Consider the following 22284-nt stretch of genomic DNA (forward strand, 5'->3'; position numbering starts at 1 on the left):
TTCAGTCATAGACTGTAAAAAGGTTTCAGTGCACGGTTTTGTAAAACCGCATTCTCACGATGTCCTCCAGATGGCGGTGTTCAATGGGTGTGTTGTACTAAGAACCCAAGCAGAACATAAAGGAAGAGGGGCTGTAGCGTCATATTGCACAACTGAAACTGTACGTTTCGGCTTAAAACAATGGCTTAAGATTGTTAAGTATGCGCTTTAAGACTCATGTTTTAATACACAGATGGATTCCCGTGGTAAGTGCATGTCACTTGCGCATGCTTTTACTGAATGAAATGTCAACAAATCTTAACATAAGAATTAGTCGAACTTGGCAGCATTTGATTCCTGCATGTCATGCATTATAATTAAATGTAACATATAAATTTGATGCATAAAATAAATATGATTGCGTTCTGAATGCTGTTATTGCAATCTTAATAGTCTGTGTATGATAGCTGTTTTACTGCTTAAGTTTCGTTATACGTAAACTTGTTTGTGATTAAAACAGCCAGATGATTAAAAAAAAATATTGTTGGATCTACGCACCGCTAGAAGTTTGTGTATTAGCATTCGTTTGTGCTACAGTCTCTTAAACAGCCACGACATGGATTTAATTAAAGACAGATTGCTAACGGGACCTTGAAACAACAAGTTAACACATAAAAATACAGTAGTATATTGTAATATTTACTATAATGAACTGTAGTCAGAGTATACTGTAGTAATCGATAAACTATTCTTTGTAGTATTATAGTGAGCTGATAGTAAATTCTGTAACATTACTTTACTTCAATATTTACTATGGTAAGGTTTAAAAACACTATAGTGTCAAAGAATGTTACCACGGTGCACAACCCTTACTGTTGTATCTGATCGGTTTCGGCTTTTTAAAGCACATAGAAGAGACATGTTCAGCTTCATAACGTCACAGTACCGCGAGAGCGATTCAAACGCAGTGCTTTCAAATTGCTCGCGCGGTACTATGATGTCTAGCGCGCATGAAACCACGCCCTCAGATTATTAAAGAATGTGGGCGGAGCTGTGGTAAGTTTACCTGTGGCGAAGAATTTGCAAATTCACTTCAATCATCTACCTACCGGCAAATTTACAGTGAATTTTCAAGACCTTTTGGATACTTTATCCCCCGAATACAACTAGAATGCCGTAGAAACATTTTGTAGTGAACGTCACTGGGGGTTGCAACAAAAACAAAGTGAAGTGGGGTAAGTTTACCTTCTTGTAAAATACACCTGGAGTTCTTCTTCAGCTCATAGACTGGTAATAATTAGTAATAGCTAAACAACTGTCTGAACACTCAAAGGTAGTTGATTTGACTGATTTGAAAAGATTCCTATTGTGATATAAAGGACAACATTTGCCTGGTACATTTACTTATGGATGTTCTTGTTGTAGTTTTTAACTAGTTGTGGTGGTAGAACCTGTATTTCAAGATCAAGCTCACTTTATTGAGCCTGTCGGAGTTTTTGTATTAGATGTCTTGTAATGTAGTCATTGTGTTAAGCTGTTAACAAGTGTGTATCTAATGTGTTTGCTGCCAAACATTTAACATTTGCCAGAAGAATTAGTTTTAAACATCTTTAGCTCATCTTTACTACAAATTCAGAACACAATGAAGTGTTTGTTGAACGGTAGCTATTAACATTTTTCAGTGTGCTGATTTTTAACTGATTAAAATGTTGATGTATTAACCTCAATAATATTTGTATATTTTGGTCTCAGAATGAATCAGGCATTTGTTAAATGAAAGTCAGAACAATCTTTTTCCATGCGTTAAAAACATCACAAAGCAAGCACATGATCTTAAAAAAAAGAGGAAAAAGAAGTTCACACAAATTTAGTCTATGGGATTAACAGAGAGATCTGAAACAACAGACAGCAGTGGTCTTTAATCTGTGTGAAGTTTAAAGCTGTAGTGGAGCATGGCTACAGTATATCTAAGATGGTGACATTTTACTATATAACCTAGGGATAAGGATGATCTAATGCAGTATAAAGCCATCAATTTAAACCCATCTGCATTTCAGATATAGCATGAAAAGGCCATTATAATAAACCAAGAGTTTATGAACTGTGGGAAGGGATTATGTGTAATGACTTATCCGATGTCTTTCTTTGGGTAAAATATTTAAATGCTTGAATTAAACCTGAACAAAATAGTTTGTCATTTTATGCTTGCCAGTCTATGTTCAGTGAAAATGGTTTGATCATGTGTTTTTGAACTTTGCTTATTTAAAACATGAACAAAATGTGATGTATCTTAATGACAAAAGTTCAAGTAAGAAAGCATGACAAACATCTGAAAAATGTTTGGCTTCTGTTTTTTTTTGTTCAGCTTTTTTTGAAGGACAAAAAGCTGACTTTAACATAAAAGTCAACTGGCATCACATGATGTTAAAATAAAAGCATCATGATGATTTGGTAGAATGTGACAGTGGTGTGCACGTGGCAAGCAAACAGGAAGTAGGATTCTGCTGTATTTGGTTAAATGCCTCTGTCTCAATAAAACAATATAGCACCCATCTGACGCTAGATACTAGTATTTACAGAACGGGAGTGTACAATACAAATATTGTGCTTCGTGTTATTGTCAGTGCTTTTTTTAGAACCTATGCTTAACAGGATTGATAATTCAACTTGTGTTGTAGAGAGCTGGGGTCAGGGCTCGGTTGAGGCGACCTCTTCAGATACAGAACCCCTCACAAAGGATCCGCCGCCCAAGGAACCCTGTGCTGTCTCACATATGGTACTATTGTAGCAAATTTAAATAAGTGGAAATTGAATACAGTATGTTTAGCCATAATAATGTCTTTATAATAATCTGTTTTACAGGATGTTCAGGGGTACAAATGGGTATGGTGGAAGGTGTGGCTGTGTCGTATTGGGGCAGTATGTTCTGTAGGTCTACTTCTGGTGCTCTTCAACTGGCGCCCTCGCCTCGGCTTACTGGCCCGTTGCAGCTCCTGTCCGGTTCCAATGGCGGATGTTTTATTATTAAAAGTATTGCCTTAATATCCCATTTTATTGATGTTTTAAATACTGATTTGTTAAATGTTAACAAAACAGGAAATGGAATATAAAGGGAATAAAAATCAGTCCAGTTTTTGTATTTATAATTAAGGATTTTTTTGTTGGTTATCACAGGACAGATATGGCCAGCAGTTTGTTATTGATGTGCATACAGAAGAGATTGAGGAGGGCAGGTAAAACCCACAATACATAAATTGTTAACACGTACAGAAATCATCTACTTTGATTTTTTTTTGCATTTGATGGTAATGCTGTAAGCTATTTTGTTTTACCTACAATTGTGAATGTGTAAAAACAAGTTTCATAGATTGATGAATGTAATGAACCATAATGTAACTGTAATAATAAAGAACTTGTCCTTAGATGTATATGTTATATTATAGTTTGGAGTATGCAATAGGAGAGGCAGATGAAAATGATTGGAGAGACACTGTACAGCTGCACAAAGATAAGGTAACATAAGGGCAGTCAAAACATTTCACGTTTCTGGACCACCCTGGTTGATCATCTTCTCTTCTTTCAATCTAGAAAACATTGCTTAGATATTATGTGTTTGAGGGCATGCGTTACATATGGATGTCAAGGAAAGGTGCTTACTGCAAAGCGAGGTACTGTCTGTTTGTATTTGTTGTGAGCTTTATACTATATGTTTATGTAATGATAGCCGAAGGCTGTATGGCGATATAATCTCATCTGTCCCCAGTATTCTCAATGAGAGTTGGACCTGTGTTGACTTGCATGGCCAAGGGCAAGGATTAAGTCGTGCAGACCAAAGTTCAAGGTCTGTAACCTAAATATCTATATGACAAAGGTAAATATAATTTATACCTTACTCAAAGCCTACCTTTTTTTTGCCTTACATGGTTTGTTCTTCAGAAAGCAGATTTTTGGGACCAATATTATTGATGTTCCTGTGAAGTCTTATTTGCAACTTCTCTTTGAGGAGGTATGTTTTTATTGTGTAATAATTACATGTAATAATTTACTTTTTGAAATGTAAACTGATCCAGTTTTCTTTGTATTTTTCCAGGTCCTCAATCCATTCTACATTTTTCAATTGTTTAGCATCATCCTGTGGATGTCAGACAAGTACTATTATTATGCTGCTTGCATCGTCATCATATCCTTAATTTCCATCGCCGTGTCCCTTTATGAAATTCGTAAGGTGTGAAAACTTTATAGAAATGTTGTGTTTGTTAATAATTTCGATTAAACACCACAGTGATTTTTCAGCAAAGTCTTTTAAGTGCATGAAAGAAAAATGGGATGAACGATGGCGGGTGCATTTTTTTTTACCTGGTTAAAGGAGGTTTACTGAATATATGAGCCTTTTTACCTTTATTCTTAAAGACAATGAAAAGTGACTAGAGACCTTTTAAAAAGTGGAGATTTTTGCATGTAGAGAGTTTGCAGCGAAATCCAGTCAAATTTGTTAAATGCCTAAAGTGACATTTGTAAAAATTAGGCATTTCAGTTACTGACTAATAACCTTCATTACCATTAAAGTGACATTACTAAACATAAGAGCCTGACAATTAAATGCTTATCTTCAAGAAAATGTCAGACACACAGACAGTTTTGCATCTGAGCTCCTTAAATACAACTTTATTGTAAAGTGTTACATGCGTTGATTTTGAGTTCTTACATGTAGGTTTGAATTCATATACATTAGTAAGATGCAATTTTATGTCTTCTCAGCAAAGCATGACTCTCCGACACATGGCACGCTTGGTGGTAAACGTTACTGTGCGCAGAGACACTGGAGGTATGACGGTACTCGATTTAGTTGTTTCCATGCAAACTGGTGTCATTGGTGTTCATCACATGTTTTTTGTGTGTACAGAAGAGGAGTGTGTGAATTCTGAGGAGCTGGTACCGGGCGACTGTGTTGTGATTCCAGCTGAGGGGCTTCTTCTGCCCTGTGATGCCGCCCTGCTGACCGGGGAGTGCATGGTGAACGAAAGCATGCTGACTGGTGAGAGAACATATTTTAAAAAAATAATTTAAGCACACGTGCTAAACTGTTCGCTTTAAATGTGCGAATGTTGATTCATACCAAAATGCTTTTTTGCTTAGTTGTGTTTGACACATGAAAACTTCTTGGGTTACGTATGTAACTGTTGTTCCCTGAGAAGGGAACGAGACGCTGCGTCTCCCTTGCATACTTTCTGCGTCCCTGTAACGCCGTTTTTGGCAATATTTTACATAGCGATATACTTCCTGCCTCCGGCGTCACCCTATCTTTGTCGTTAATACTCACCATTGGTTACATTTGATATACACATTCAGACACACTTATCCCTGGAGGCGTCCCCAAAGTGTCACAGCAGTGACGCAGCGCGAGTTCCCTCGAAAGGGAACTGTAACAATGTATCTTAAAAGATAACACAATGTAACCTTGCTCTCACTTGAAATGTGTCCCCACATTTAGTCCTTGAATTTGAGGGTATTGGACATGGAAAGTCCTTGAAAGGTCCTTGAATTTGAAGTAAACTAAGGTGTGGGAACCCTGTTGCCGACTCTATTGTTTCTGTTGTAACCTAACTTTTTTATCTTACCGTCTCACTGGCAGGTGAAAGTATACCTGTAATGAAGACGCCATTGCCTGCATCTGAGGACACATACAGTCCAGATTCTCAGCGGAGACACACTTTGTTTTGTGGCACGCATATCATCCAGGCTAAAGGAGGCGGCCATGATGGAAAAGGGGCTATAGCTGTTGTAACAAGCACAGGTAACTTTAAAGTAAACCTATATTAAGTAGGGTGTAGAAGTCTACTAGTGTACTATTTTGGAGTACAAGCAAAATCCAGCAGCTTTATGATCTCAGACTTTTGATAATCTGCTATATGTAGATTAAACCTGCTTGGATGCACAGACAGAAACGGGATTACGTCTGATATATCACTGATATACAGTATATTAGATACAACTCTGTTGACCTAGGCTAGAAGATGGAGAAGCTACAAAATGGCTTTTACTTGACGGCTTTCTGTGTTGTTTTTACATTTTAAACCACCTTGATTTCTGTTCCCCAGGGTTTTTCACGGCCAAAGGAGACCTTATCAGCTCTATCTTGTACCCTCAACCATTAGACTTCCGCTTTTACAAAGACGCTATGAAGTTTGTGCTGTTTTTAGCAGTTTTGGGTAAGTTGGGTTCTTACACCGTGACTTGTGTTTATGGATTGATCTAATAATACAGAATTTTGGGTCTTATTAAGAGAAATGTTTATGTTACAGCACTGGGTGGCACTATTTATAGCCTTGTGATACTTTCAAGGAGTAATGTAAGTATTTTTAAGTTGATATTTCTATCTTGTGCTTTTAAATCATTTTTTAAATTAGTTTTCACTGCAAATAGGTTTCTTGCACATTTTGATCTTTATGCAAATTACCCCTGCTGTGATTGGCTAATCTCTTTGCATGTAAAACGAACAGGGGTCTTGTTTTTAAATAAACCAAAAGTCTGTTTCTAGGATCTCTAAGCAAGACTATGCAAAAATGCAACCCATCCTACTTCCTGTTTACTTCACCATGACATAGTACATCAACCCCAAGCAGGGAAAATCCATCATATGGCATCCTGTTAGGCATCTGAGTGCTTTAAAGGGATAGTTCACCCAAACATTTGGTCATCATTTACTCACTCTCATGTTGTTACAAACCTGTATAAATTTCTTTGTTTTGATAAACATGAAGGAAGATATTTTAAGAAATGTTTGTAACCAAACCATTCGTGGACCCCATTTACTTACATAGTAGTAAAAAGAATACTATGGAAGTGAATGGGGTCCACGAACAGTTTGGTAACAAACATTTTTCAAAATATCTTTCTTTTTGTTTATCAGAACAAAGAAATTTATATGGGTTTGTAACAACATGAGAGTGAGTAAATGATGACAGAATTTTCATTTTTGGGTGAACTATTAGAGATGCGCGGATGGGCTATTATTTCATCCGCAACCGCATCACAAAACTCATCATCCGTCCGCCATCCATCCGCACCAACGTTTCTGACCAGTTTTCAAAACCGCACCCGCCCGCCATCCGCTGACTGGGCGATGCAAGCAGTGGCGCCCCCAGGATTGTTTTCATGGGGGGGCACAAAGGGGCCAGCACAAATCTTAGGGTGGCACAATTAAAAAATGTATTATGCCTGAATCTAATGTTCAACAGTTTTCCTTTGCTTTTAATGCTACTTGGAGTATAGTTATTCTTATTTATTACTACTATATGATTTACTAGAGACAAATAAAAATTGCAAATAATTTAAAGATCAGATGGTGGAATAGTATTAATCTATCAAAGATGAGTATCAACCGATCACCGTTTGAATTGTGTATTTAAAATACATTATTTTATTAAACTATACAATGAGTTATATCCAGTGTTATCCAGTTAACATACTCTAATTAAATGAGTGACATACTTTAGTCCTTAACACGTCTCTAGTCTTAAGTTTTCTCGACGTGGGCACCAATCTTACCCCTCTCTCTCTCTCTCTCTCTCTCTCTCTCTCTCTCTCTCTCTCTCTCTCTCTCTCTCTCTCTCTCTCTCTCTCTCTCTCTCTCTCTCTCTCTCTCTCTCTCTCTCTCTCTCTCTCTCTCTCTCTCTCTCTCTCTCTCACACAGACACAAAGACGCGTTTGAAGGGAAAAGCGCGTGTTTTCGGCAATTGCGCAGCCCATTTCGCGTCATTCGCATCCTCCTTGACGTGAAGGGTATACCTTTCGCGTCATTTTTTGACGAACTGGGGACTTCAATACTATTACGTCCGTTGCATTCTCTTTCCTATTTTATTACCATTTGCGCGTCGGTTTAGGGTTAGATTACGCAAAATTAAACAGTGTACGCGAAATTAAACAGTGTACGCGAAATTAAACAGTTGTCACCTGGCGTTGGGGTTAGAAACAGTTGTCACCTGGCGTTGGGGTTAGAGTTAGGTTTGGGTAGGGATGTCATTATGTAAATCTAACCCTAAACCGACGCGCAAATGGTAATAAAATAGGAAAGAGAATGCAACGGACGTAATAGTATTGAAGTCCCCAGTTCGTCAAAAAATGACGCGAAAGGTATACCCTTCACGTCAACATATGACGAATGGTCAAGTGTCGTCAAATATTGACGAAATGGGGTGAGACTGTGTTAGTCTGATTGCGTCTTTGCATTGACTTTGTATGTAATCTACTCGCGCAAATCGTACACTGGCAAGAGTAGAGCGAGACCTTCAGCCTATGTGCCGGGCAGGGGCGTCATGCACCATTTTTTTAAGGGGGCACAGTGCGCACAGCTCACAGAAATTTGTGCATACACAGACATATTATAGATTCTTCAGTCTTTTCCATGGCATACATTTCTAACAATCTGAGCGCCCCATGCTTTCATGAAAAACCTTCAAAATAAATGTGTTGAATAACTTTTATGTCAAATACTATTCAATCGGAATAATGACATATTGGCATCATATTTACATCTGAAACGGCATGTTTTGTTTATTTACGTTTTGTTTAATGACTTTAATTGTGTCATTAATGCATTTTGCAAAACAACTGCATTATCCTATGAAATTAATGTCATTTTAAATCCATAAAGTATATAAACAACGAAAATGACATAAGCTATAGCCACGTGATTGGTTTTAATGTTCAATAACGATTTAAAAAAATATGTTTAGATAAAATTATTAGAGGAACGGACTTTTGCATTAAATGTTACCTCGTATGTGAGCATGTGTGATTCCGCGCCCCCGTGCCCGTGAACTCTGGCGAACTTTGCCATTGCACCAAGAAGATGAATCTAGAAATCTCTACTAATATAACGTCGAGACGGTCACATTTTAAACTATACATTTTCTACACAGAGGAGGTTAACTGCACATTACCGTCCTGGGGTTTGGAAATGTTGTGAGTGTTTCTTAGACGTTTTAATTCCTCAGAAAGCCAAAGGCAACAGCAAAGCTCGTGAGTGCTCTCAGACGCTGATGACGCCAGAACAAAGAAATTTAACATGATCAAAACGGCGGAAATCTCCGAAAAGTGACAAGGATGCAGCACAGAATTGATTATATTGCGCATATTAAACAGATTAAAAGACAAGTAACAGATTAATGGATGCTTCTGTGATTTTGAGGTTGCATGCAAAATCCAGTTGGCTCAAAAACCGAGGGTCAGTTTGAATGGGTATGACGTCTCTGGTGCCCCAGCCCAATTTAAACCCTGACAGTGATTAAGCTTGGAACAATATGCTTTATATAACCTATAATTAACTGAGTTTTACTTACTAGTTTGTGAGTTTCTTCTGTAATGCATCCAATGGCTGAACAGGAGCGAACAGGACGTCACGTGTACGTCACATGGATGGCAGTGCGGCTGCGCGTACTCACGGCTTTGCGGGTAAAGGTGAGGGGAGGGGTTAAGATCGTATTCTATTTAACACATTATACAAATGCATATTATTTTTTTACATAGTGCTTTTAGTGTACATTTTAATGAATACATATTACTACTATTATTTAAATATAAAAATCTCAACAAAATTTTTTTTTTAAATCTCATTCTGTTTGGGGGGGCCACTGGGGGGGGCAGTGACTTTTATGGGGGGGCCGCGGCCCCCCCTGGCCCCCCCTTGGGGGCGCCACTGGATGCAAGACGCTGCTGATGACAGCCGCGAGACTAGAAAGCTCTAGAATATCAGCAGTGAACTCAGTCTCCGATCGGCGCACACGGGACAAAAATAAATAAATAAGTAATGCCTAAATTAAACGCACAAATTACATAGTCTGCACTGGTGTCATCCTGATTTACCACTTTGTAAAACTTATTCCAGGCAAACCTTTTCTGACCTTCTATTTCCTTTGTTTTTAATTCTCATTTTTTGAGGCGTTGATAAGAGCTATGTCAAAATGCGTCCTCATTTCTCTGCGCTGTTAATGATAGAACGAATGGATTCTTAACATGCCGAGGCTATCCCAAACAATTAAAACCTTTATTAAATAAAAGTGTATTAGAAAACTTTTTCTTGTCACTGTTTTAGTATTATAAGTTATGTTTTGTGTTAATATTATTATGTTTATGTTGCGTATATTTGCAACATAAGGTTGATTATTTGATATACTGTTGAATAGTTTAATCTACATCAATGTGTCATATTTTCTAAAATAAATTAATATTTTTGATTACATATTTATTTTAATAAGTCAGAAATGTCTCCGCTGTTTTCTGCTGACAGGCGCGGTGGGGGCTACTGGGGGCGCGTGCAACAGGTGACGCAAATTATGGGTCCTCAGAAGGCTAGACCGTCTCATTTCAGTTCTCTTTGAGAACTTCTGAGGCTGCCACCCTGAAAGACAGAGTGCTCACCTTTTAAGGTTGCATGCTTAGAAGGACACAGCTAACAAGCAGTCGATCCGCCACCCGCCCAAATCTAATTAAAATATTATTTTTCGTCACGTCATCCGCCCGATCCGCGGTTTATCCGCGGAGTCCGCGGCTGTAACCGCCAACCGCGCATCTCTATGAACTATCCCTTTAAGGGGCCAACAGTGAATATTACTTATGCTGTTTCATAACTGATCCTAATCACTTTTGAGTTTCTCAATGCTTGTTCTTCTTTTAAGAGCACCATTCAAGAATGTATCATTAGATCTCTGGACATCGTGACAATAATCGTTCCACCAGCCCTCCCTGCTGCTTTAACTACAGCTACCATCTACGCCCAGAGCCGTCTGAAGAAGCATGGGGTGTTCTGCATCAGCCCTCCTCGCATTAACATCTGTGGCAAGATATCGCTGTTTTGTTTTGACAAGGTGAGAGAACAAAGATCATTGTTGCTTTATGGAAACTACTTTTTTATAAGAGGTCACACTTTGTAAATATAGCAAGCAAATATAACTTGTAGGATTGCCAAATGAGGGTATATTCTAAACCTAGATCCATTTGTCAAATTATATTTGGCTTTTCAAAGGCTGTGTATCAGGCTGATAAACGTTGTTTAATTGCTCCGAAAAGACGCACTGTTTGTATAAAGATTAGATTTTAGAGCCCTGGTTCAAAACTAATGGAGAAGTTTATTCCTTCGCTGTCAACTTGTGCCAACTCCCATTTTTAGGAAGAGTGTTTACACAGTATGTATGTGCAGAGTATTAACCATGATGACTAATAAGATCTCTGCTTCGTGATGCATAAACTGCTACAGTCTTTGCTTAACATCAAGATCCTGTTTAAAGTACAAACATAGACCCTTTAGAGAAGTCACTCCACTTGGCGGCCATATTTGCAATGCATATGGGCAGTTGTGCAAGACTAACATATTTCTTACCAACAATTAAACCTGACATCAATTGATATCATAACTTTTGTTACTAAAGCTCAAATTGTTTTTTTTTACTATAAAAGCAGGACTAACCTGAATGGCCATATTGAGTGTTTCATGATTCATTGTTTGTCTTTGGTATAAATGACAATACCAGACATCCCAAGTCTCCCGGAAGTTCCCGGAGTCTCCCGCATATTCATAGCGGCTCCCTGATGCCCGCAAATTAGTTACAATCTCCCGGAATCTAGAGCGAGCGAACCGTGTAGCGGGTGCACGGCAGAGAGGGAGGGGGAGACCTTGCGAGTGCGTGCTAGTGTGCTTGTGTGCCTCGTTAAGCGCATGTAAGACAGAGAGCATCCTGATTGGCCTGTTTCGTTAAATCAACCAATTAATTGTCAGTGTGGGCGGCCTTTTATCTCTTCTCCCCTGTCTTATAAGAGTTAAAAATAATGACAATCTTTCACGCGGTGCATTTTATAACTTCAGCATTGCCTATGGCGGGTTAAATGATTATAAAAGACATGTTGAGGTGAGTTCAACAAGTTTAATTTCATGTGCTTATTTTTCAGGCCGGTTAGTTGCAAAGGCAACTATTTACATGAAAACAACAAACCCCTTAGACATGTTTAAAGTTGCAATAGAATATAAATAAAAACAGTTTACATAAATAGTATAAGCAGCTTATATAAATAGTAAAAGTGATCTATTTAATACAAAAATAATTGGGTAACACTTTGCAATAAGCCTCAATAGTTAAATAAGTTTACTACATTAGTTAACATGAACTGATAATGAACTGCACTTATAAAGCATTTTTTAAAATCTTTGTTAATGTTAAAGGAATATTCCATTTTCTTAAAAGAAAAATCCAGATAATTAATAAGAAATTATGTTTTTTGAGGAAAACATTGCAGGATTTTTCTCATTTTAATGGACTTAATAGACACCAACATTTAATACTTAACTCAACACGTAACATTTTTTTTCAACGGAGTTTCAAAGGACTAAACGATCCCAAACGAGGCATAAGGGTCTTATCTAGCAAAACGATTGTCATTTTTGACAAGAAAAATAACAAATATACAATTTTAAAGCACAACTTCTCGTTTAAATCCGGTCGTGATACGCAAACGTGACCCCACGCAATACGTTATGACGTCAAGAGGTCACAGAGGACGAAGGCGAAACTCCGCCCCAGTGTTTACAAGTGTTGAGAACGAGGACCGTTCCTACGTTGTTGTATGTCAACTGATACTAATTAATGTCTTTTGTGTCAGTTTATTGTTTACAATGGTCCGCAAATGTGCGTTTTATATATGTAACACGTGACCTCCCTACGTCACTACGCATTTACGTTAGGTCGCGCTGGACCGGATTTATACGAGAAGTTGTGCTTTAAAAGTGTATATTTGTTATTTTTATTGTCAAAAATGACAATCGTTTTGCTAGATAAGACCCTTATGCCTCGTTTGGGATCGTTTATAGTCTTTTGAAACTCCGTTGAAAAAAACTGTTACGTGTTGAGTTAAGTGTTAATTGTTGGTGTCTATTAAAGTCCATTTAAAATGAGAAAAATCCTGCAATGTTTTCCTCAAAAAACATAATTTCTTCTTGACTAAACAAAGAAAGACATCAACATTTTGGATGACATGGTGGTGAGTAAATTATCTGGATTTTTCTTTTAAGAAAATGGAATATTCCTTTAATTTAAACATTTACTAATACATTATGCAAATCTTGTTTGATCTCATGTCTTTTATTTTGGGGGGGTTAAGGGGTTTTTGGGATACCTCCCTGAAATGACTTTTTTGGGATGTCTGCGAATACTATGGATGTACTGTATTCCTAAATTAAACTATGCACATTTTTGTTTTCAGACTGGTACTCTTACAGAGGAGGGTCTGGATGTGTGGGGTGTGATGGAAGTTAATGGGACAACATTTAGTGAGGTGGTCCCTGATCCTCGCGGTCTTCCTTCTGGACTCATGCTTTCAGCTCTCGCCTCCTGCCATTCTTTGGCTTTGCTACGGGGTCAAGCGATTGGAGACCCTCTAGAGCTCAAAATGATCGAGTCAGCTGGATGGGTAATGTCCAGTTTCAGTTCCTTAATGGCATCCTAAATGTATATGACTTCCTTTTTTTTAACTGAACACATTTAGAGAAAATGTCCTGGCTCTTTCCAATTTTTGTAATGCATTGAATGACGTCCTGTTTGCTGAAGATAAATTTATATTATTTGTATTTTAAGCGTAAATCAATATGTGGTGTTTAAATGTAAACACAAGTAGAGGATTGAATACATGTGAAATAGCGGCACGCTATATGATGATCATTGGTTCTTGTGTGTTTCATAAATGTGCTCAAAATACAAATAATTTTCGTTCACAAACAAAAAAGCAAGGAAGGGCCAGGAAATGATTTAATATAACTCTGGACGTTTTTAAGAGTACATTATGGCTTTTTTGGTGAGCTGTTTCTTTATGAAACTATGCATTGGTCAGTCTTTATGGCAACTTTGAAGTTATGTTGCATTTCAATGACAGGAACTTACAGAGCCTGCAAATGAGCTGGGACTTGACTCTGAATTTGGGAAACACAGAATATTAGCAGTGATGAAGCCACCTGAATCTGATCTCCAGTCTCAAGAAAATGTAAGTAATGGCTGAACAATAACATGAGTCATGTTTATAAGTCAGCTTTGACTTAGAAGGAGGAATAGATTTTAAAAGTTTATAACAGATGTTTAATTGTTACACTCCTAATTAAGCTGTTCTTCTTTTTCAGTCTATCTATGAGCCGGTGGCAATAGTGCGGCGATTTCCTTTCTCCTCCTCTCTTCAAAGGATGAGTGTAGTGACTGTTGGCCCTGGAGGAGTTTCTCCTACTGCATTTCTTAAAGGAGCGCCTGAGATGGTGGCCAGCTTGTGCCTTAGAGAAAGTGGTGCGGACCTGACCTCCCGTACTTAGATTCTTTGTTCGAGCTGTGTTTACAGAACGCTGTGCACTCACTTTGTTCCTCTTTTTTTTTAACAGTGCCTACTCATTTTTCAGACACTTTACGGGACTATACAAGCAAAGGCTTTAGAGTCCTAGGACTCGCCTACAAGCATCTTTCTAAGGAGACTGACGTAAGCACTGTTGAAAGGTCAGCTGTTTTACTTTATGTACATAGACCTTGAATTCAGCTGTAATACATTGGTAATCTAGCATCAGAGTATTTTATTTCAAAACTTTGAACGAACAACAAACAAAGTTCAAGCCCTTTTTATTATCAATACTGAGACATGTGCAGCACATACAGAGAATGGATATTGGGTTACTCTTACGCCCTAGGTGTATACAGAAACGCAACACAATAAACAATATAATATTAACCTCTTCAGACCTTGCGTCCACTGGAATGGACATCACATGTTTTGTGGTTCAAACCAGTAAAAATGCCAGCACTGCATCCTCAAAATAAGGCACTCTGATTAAACACCTGAAAGGTCTGAAGGAGTTAAACACTAACGGGAGTGTTTTAAACAAACTGCAAGCACATACAGTCAATATTTACAGATAATTTTTTTTAAATATAATAAAAAATAAAAATAAAAATACAAGGCACATGGCAAATAGAGTGTCAAGAAGTAACAGTGCAAATTTACAGACTTAGTTAAGCATTAGTATATTAGAACAAACTTGTGAATTGGGCAAAACATTAAAAATATATTTTTTAATATGTAAATTATTTTATGTATACACTGTAAAAATAATTTATTTTAATGGTATTTTTATAAACTCTTAAAAAATGTACAGTTAAAGACTGCAATAGATTTAACAAAACATTACATTTAATTTTACCATAAAAGCAAGCAAAATGTGTGTTTAAAGGTAAAAATCTCTATAATATTTAACGTTTTTTTATTGTAAAATATTGTTAAAACAGTAAATGATTACTGTAAGATACTGTAAAATTAATAGTGAAAAACAGTAAAATGACTTTCCCACAATTACGTAATATGCGTAACTCTTCACATTTTATGATGTTTCATTTAAATAAATATGCTTCCTCTTATATTCTTTACCAATTATGTACACTAGGGTGTTTATGTTACACTTGGTGTCATTTAAATAATGTTTACAGCATTATTTTCACGTAACTGTTGTAACACATGTGTTACCATCATGTATTTGCAATGATCTAAGGAAAGACCACTTGTGATAAACTTTGATTCTGCGTGTGGCCATCCATTTTACATGTGTTATGGTGGTATGTTATTAAGTAAAAAGCAGATTAATACTATTAGACATATATATCAGTTAATATAAATGCATGATTAGGGCTGCCACAATGTTTAATAATCGTCTTATCGCAATTGTTTGACCTCATCGCAATGATTTCAGATCACCGCAATGATTGCACATCTCTTAAAAAACACAAGGGGGAGCTGCAGAGCCTGTATAAGCAATAGCGTATCAGTTGGCACCCCTTAACTGACAGTGTAAGCGATGCATTGCAAAGCGATTCAATACAGTAGAAAAAATAGCATTTAAACGAAGCAGTAATGCCAGGTAAAACATACATTTCCAAAAACGGAAATTTCAAATTTAGGAAAGTGAAGGATGCTATTCACTACAAACATAAGACAAAATATTTCATTTAAATAATTACAACTATGTGTGAAATTTATTTCATGAACAAACAAAAAAAAGGATGAGAATTAAATGTCAAAGCATTAATCAGACAATTAATCGTCATATTAATCAGACAATTAATCGTCATAACGGTCACAATTTATTAGACAATTAAATGTCAGCCAAATTTCATAATCTTGACCTATGCGTGGTTAAGAATTGTGAAATATATAAAACTTTGATGTAGTGAGAAAGAAGATGACACCGTATTTTTTACAGTTTTTAACTGTAAAATGTTTCCCAGTATTTTTACTGAACAGAATTTCCAGCAACCACAGCTTCCACTTTTTTACTGTAATTTATTTACAGTGTACAAATGCAGGATCAGTTTAGCATAAGAGTTTTGATTTGAATTCATTGGTAACTCGCGTGGCAGTGCTGACATCAGATCTTGATTTATGTTTGCTTTTAGGGTGGAGTTGGAGAAAGACATGAACTTCCTGGGTCTATTAATAATGAAAAACCAAGTAAAGCCAGAGAGTGCAGAAGTAATCCATATCCTTAAATTGGCAAACCTTCGGCCTGTAATGGTTACAGGTATGCCCATAAAATACCTTAACCAATGTTACGTTGGATAATTGTACTGTATATACACTACACTATCTGTCTCTCAGTTGAATACTCACTAAACATTTGAGTGTTATTGTTGGCTTTTTTATTAGCCTCATGTGATATAATCATGTTGAAGTGCAAGTGATTGGTCATGGTCTTCCTGCTCTCTCAGGTGACAATATCCTGACAGCTGTAAATGTAGCACGTACATGTGGAATGGTGTTGTCAAATGAGAAGATTATTTTTGTTCATGCATCGCCCCCTACTGCAAGCTCAATGGCCTTACTACAGTTTCATCAAGGAGATGGAGTGGTGTCCACCATTAATACTCAAGAGTCTATGGACAGTTTAGCACAGGCAAGATAAAATCACCATTGAAATCACATAGAAATTTGTTAGTTGAGAATTGTTGTTAAGATGTCTTTTTTTTGTACACCAAGGGCCTCTATCAGCATGGTGGTGCCTATCATTTGGCTATTAATGGAATGTCCTTCGCTGCACTTTGCGATTATTTCCCTGAATATCTACCCAAGGTGACTTACTAGATTAAGTTTTGCAAATATTGATTCATTTCAAATTTAGATCTGTGATGCTCCATTGTTTTGTGCAGTGCTCATTGATTGCCTGTGTTACAGATCCTGATGAGAGGTACAGTGTACGCCCGAATGACTCCAGAACAGAAAACCCAGCTGGTGAAGGCACTGCAAAAACTCAAGTGAGTATAGCATTGGTATATTAGCATATACACTACCAGTCAAAGGTTTTGCAACACTCACTCGTTCTTTATTTATATATTTTTCCACATTACAGAATAATAATAAACTTGTCCAAACTATGGCGTAACACAAATGTAACTGTGGGAATTATGGTGTGACTAAAAGCATCTGTTATATTTTATCATCTGAAGTGCAGTCACCCATTTCCTATAAATTGCAAAACCGTACGAGGGTCATTTTATCAATAAGCTTCTTGTTCTTGAAGTTTTACCTTAGGATGATGCATTTAATCTGGACTCTTATTGGCTGCTTTTCCTTCAATATTCAGTCTGTCTTCCATTTCAAAAATATAGTACAAATATAATATGTTAATTTTCTAACAGAAATTAATTTTGGCACAGATATATTTTTGTCTAGTAATTTCAAGCATACCATTTATACACCTTCAGATTAAATGATTTTTAAGATCAACATTTCATTCAAGTGTTTAAATTTGATGTCAAATACGCATTTGAACAAATCCACTACTGTTTATGCCAAGGAAATTAATATTTAGAACAATGGATCTGGTCAAATCTTTTAATATCTTTTTTCACAAGACTTTTTAAGATGTCAATTAAATCTTTAGTGTCTGCAGAGTATATATGTGAAGTTTTAGCTTAAAATGCCATATAGATCATTTAAAATAGCATGTTAAAATTGCCACTTTGTAGGCCTGAGCAAAAATATGCCGTTTTGGGTGTGTCCTTTGAAATGCAAATGAGCTGATCTCTGCATTAAATGGCAGTGTCGTAGTTTGATAATGCAGATTAACCCTACAGTCACATTAGCTACAAAAGTGAACGACACCGAGCAACACGCACTCGCTTGATGGGCGTTCCTTGGCTAGTTTCCAAAAGCGGTATCAAAAGTCACTTGTATTGTTAAGTTACAAGAACGGTGTTTTTGGATTTAAAAGTATTTATTTCTCGATAAAAGTAACAAAATATATAGGATAAAATGCCAAACTTATCAGATACATAAATACGCATTTTCCGCCATCTTGAATTATTTTCTCAGACTCGACCACAGACCTACATCACGCTGCTCCTTCACTCCGATTGGCAGTCGCTTTTTCGCATCGCTCAGCATTTGCATAAAATAGCCTGCTTGTCTATTTTGGCCCCGCCTTGCTCGCGCAGCGGCGAGCTCGTCGCTTGTCACTGGCAAACGGCCACTTCCATTGAAAATGAATGGTAGCCTGTCGCTCTGTCTCTGTTGCTTGTAGCTAATGTGACTGGGGGGTAAGGGCGCACTGTTAACACTGACACAATCCAAACCAAACCGCACTCGGGCGCGTTTGACCCCCAAAGCCTGGATTGTTTGACTAGTGTGATCGCTCTGTTCCACGCCCGGGCGTTGATTGGTTAATCGCGCCGCGGCCGGGTTGCAGAGGTGGGCCGGAGCGCGGTTCACTTGGGCTCAGGCGCGGAAGGCTGTGGTGTGAGCGCAATCGCGCCTGACCCCTCGTTCAGACAGCCAGCGACGTTATCGCTGTGTGTCGCTTGTCTCTTTCAATGAGGCGTTTCTAAATCTGCTGGTCATAAACAAATGAGTTCCATCCACGCCAGTAACTGACGAGAGAAGGATGACGTGAACTCCACTGCTTTGTTCTCATTGGTAGTCGCTCCCGAAAGTCGCTCGACATTTGCATAAAGTTAAACTTTTCTTACTTTTCTCGCGTCGCTGGACACGCCCATACGGTCGCCAACGGTCACTGTCGCTCGTGTCGCCGGAAGTTCGCCAGGTTTCCATTGAAATGAATGAGATCGCGTCGCTCTGCTACTGCTTGTCGTTGGCTGTCGGAATGGGGCGTGAGCGCGATTCAAAAGGTGAAGACGTCAGTTGCGCGACCACTCACCTTCATCTGCCTCCGTAAAAACCTTTGATACGTGAATGTCCGAGCTGCACACGTGACAGATCAACTAAGCAATATGATGACATGTGAGAGGGCTGTCTGTAAACGCGCACCAAACGACTCCAAATAAAAAACACAGACTTATCATTATGGTGGGTTCCAATGTTAAGAGAGAGCTTTACTTCCTGCTTTCTTCAAAACAATCGCATCTTAATGATGAAAGCGCGCCCGTACTCGGATCGCTAAAAAGTACAGTGTGAGTGCGTGCCCTGGGAGAGTAGGGAGGAGTGACAATCGCGCTGGGGCATGGTTTGGTTTAGTTGGGATAATGTGAGTGCGCCCTAAGAGGCAGTAGCATTATAATAAGATCCCCTTCTGACATCACAAGGGGAGCAAAATTTCAATAACCAATTTTTTCTCATGTTTGCAGAGAATGGTTTACCAAAACTAAGTTACTGGGTTAATCTTTTTCACATTTTCTAGGTTGATAGAAGCACTGGGGACCCAATTATAGCACTTAAATATAGTAAAAGTCAGAATTCATGAAATTTCCCCTTTAATAGTTAAATTCCTATTTCTTTAAACCGAAACAAAAATAAAACTTAGAACATAGAAACACCTTTTCTAAAATGATCAGTGTCCTTTAACTATTTCTCCTTCCTTCTGTAAAGTTATAAAGTGGGAATGTGTGGAGATGGAGCCAATGACTGTGGAGCTTTGAGGGCTGCAGATGTTGGTGTGTCATTATCTGAGGCTGAGGCGTCCGTGGCTTCTCCTTTCACATCCAAGTCCGACAACATTAGCTGTGTACCTCTGCTCATTAAGTAAATAAGACACTTTTTCAGTTCCTATGCATGGATTTTTTATTCATTGCTTCACGTTTGTTACTGTCAAGACATTCAAGTTATAATAATATAGGAGTGAAAACTAAACACCAGTACTAGCTGCAAAATTGTCATATTAATTCTTCAGATTCACAACTTCTGTAACATTACTGTCAAATGAGAAATGAATGACCAAGCAATTTGTGATATGTTGGTAACACACATGACGCCTTGATGTGGTGCTTTTTCCAAATAGAAATACTGTTGTGTTTATAGCAGTGGTCTAGTTGCCATTATAAATGGGTGATAATCTTTTTTTGGCTCCTCTTCTTAATGTAATAAAGGCCCATATTTGTTTGTGCATTTATATTTTTCAACTGAGAGGACATGTGACCCATAAAGATAATTATACTTAAATAGCGTATTGTATTTTATAGTGAATTGCATGTAGTGTTTTCTAAAATGGAATGAAACGATCAACCGTCTACTTAATTTGATATAAAAACTTTTTTTAAACAGGGAAGGCAGATGTTCACTTGTGACCTCATTCAGTCTTTTCAAGTACATGGCCTTGTACAGTATTATTCAGTTCGCCTCTGTACTAATACTCTATACTGTAAGTGTCATGTTTTATATAACACATTTTATATCAGCTAAAATCAACATTTCAACAATAACGGCTGTGGTTTTCCTACTGTAGGAGAAAACAAACTTGAGTGACTTGCAGTTCCTCTTCATCGACTTGATCTTGGTGACAATTTTGGCCATAGTGATGGGGCGGGGAGGGCCCAGCGATGAGCTTCATGTCCAGCGACCACCTGCCAGTCTTTTGTCCCTGACAGTTTTGGGAAGTTTACTTGTGCACACCTTCCTGCTAATCCTAGCACAGGTGTCTGCACTGCTTATCACCATGTCTCAAGACTGGTAAGTTTGCCTGAGACCTAGTTTACAGTAGATGTTTAGCCCCAGACTGCTCATTTTTATATCTTTGTGACTGTTTTCAGGTATGTGCCTTTAAACGCCACTGTTTCAGGGGCGGCCAACTTGCCCAACATGGAGAATACAGGCGTATTCTCCTTATCAGGGTTTCAGTATATCATCATGGCTATTGTGATAACTAAAGGATATCCTTACAAAAAGCCACTGTTTTACAATTGTACGTTTTTTTTATGATTCCTCGTTTTAGCAATGTAAACAAAATATTCATGGTTTTTTCCCTCCTGTTAGTTTTGTTTCTAGGTACGCTGCTGATCTTCTTTGCATTAATGATCTGGCTGGTGCTTAACCCTTATACCATCATGCATAGAATTCTCAAGATCTATGACATTACCGACATGAACTATAAACTGCTACTGTTGGCTTTAGGTGCACTTAACTTCTTCATATGCTACCTGCTTGAGGTAAGGACAAGTATATCTAGATCACACAGTGATCATGTCACTGAATATTCTGTAATTTAATTTAAGTGTTTGCATTACTCATGAAGTTCCTCTGTCCATAGGTTCTCATTGACCGAGGTGCCTTGAACTGCCTTCGCAAACTACGAGGCAAACGCGAGTCCAAAAAGCAGTACAAACGTCTGAACATACTTCTGGCAGAAACGCCCTCATGGCCGCCACTGAACCAGCCCTTGTACCCACCACAGAGTACCGTCATTGGTGTTAGCTAACACCAGCTTCCCTTTTTAGCATTCTGGCTTTCCCGTTACACATATCCAAGGTCGCCATAATCTGGTACCACCTCTTAAAGTGCTGGTTAGGTGTGTGTACCGGATGCTATCCTTGTCTGCCTATTATATATGGCACAGAACTTTATACAGAAATTCAAGTAAACTAATGATCACTTGATGGTGTTTCTAAAGCAAATAACAAATACATTTTGAATAAATAAGTATTTTGAATGGGTGTGCTGGTTTATTTCAATAAGATACTGTGTTCCACAGGTAAAAAAAAGTGGTAAGCGGGGGAGTCTTTAATGAATGTTACTATTTGAGTCACGCTGATCTGAACTGCTGAACATATAAAATGGTTGTTTAACTATAAATACAAATTCTGGAATCATTAAAACCTTTTCAAACCTATAAAATTATTTTGAAGAATAGCAAAGGAAGTGTTTTGTATACGGTGACTTGTGTGGTTGTCGAGCTTAAAAAATGACAAAGCTTGTTCATACATCCAGTGTGCAATTTAAACCTGTGATAAGTTATTCACAAAAAAAATCTTGCAGTCACTAGCATCTCTAAAATTTTATTATGCTTGGGTAAAG

General features: G+C 37.8%; 1 protein-coding gene across 2 annotated transcripts; it reads left to right on the forward strand.

The window, feature by feature from the left end:
* Positions 1-97: 97 nt before the first annotated feature.
* On the forward strand, positions 98-21919 carry atp13a2 (ATPase cation transporting 13A2). 2 transcript variants are annotated; one of them, XM_065285801.2, is made up of 29 exons: positions 98-245; positions 2658-2755; positions 2842-3009; positions 3154-3212; positions 3423-3492; positions 3568-3647; positions 3743-3820; positions 3916-3985; positions 4070-4204; positions 4738-4804; positions 4883-5014; positions 5612-5773; positions 6078-6188; positions 6282-6328; positions 10656-10844; positions 13231-13437; positions 13897-14004; positions 14138-14294; positions 14387-14498; positions 16443-16567; positions 16755-16939; positions 17023-17115; positions 17218-17297; positions 19867-20019; positions 20539-20635; positions 20720-20943; positions 21024-21175; positions 21247-21419; positions 21521-21919. In XM_065285801.2, the coding sequence occupies exons 1-29, from the start codon at positions 233-235 to the stop codon at positions 21686-21688; spliced, it is 3513 nt and encodes a 1170-aa protein (XP_065141873.1). In that variant the 5' UTR covers positions 98-232; the 3' UTR covers positions 21689-21919. The 2 variants fall into 2 exon arrangements, with proteins under 2 accessions (XP_065141873.1, XP_065141875.1); XM_065285803.2 differs by lacking the exon at positions 98-245 and adding an exon at positions 1011-1214.
* The last annotated feature ends 365 nt before the right edge of the window (positions 21920-22284 follow it).

The sequence above is a fragment of the Paramisgurnus dabryanus genome, chromosome 21 (assembly GCF_030506205.2).
Source record: "Paramisgurnus dabryanus chromosome 21, PD_genome_1.1, whole genome shotgun sequence".
NCBI lineage: Eukaryota > Metazoa > Chordata > Actinopteri > Cypriniformes > Cobitidae > Paramisgurnus > Paramisgurnus dabryanus.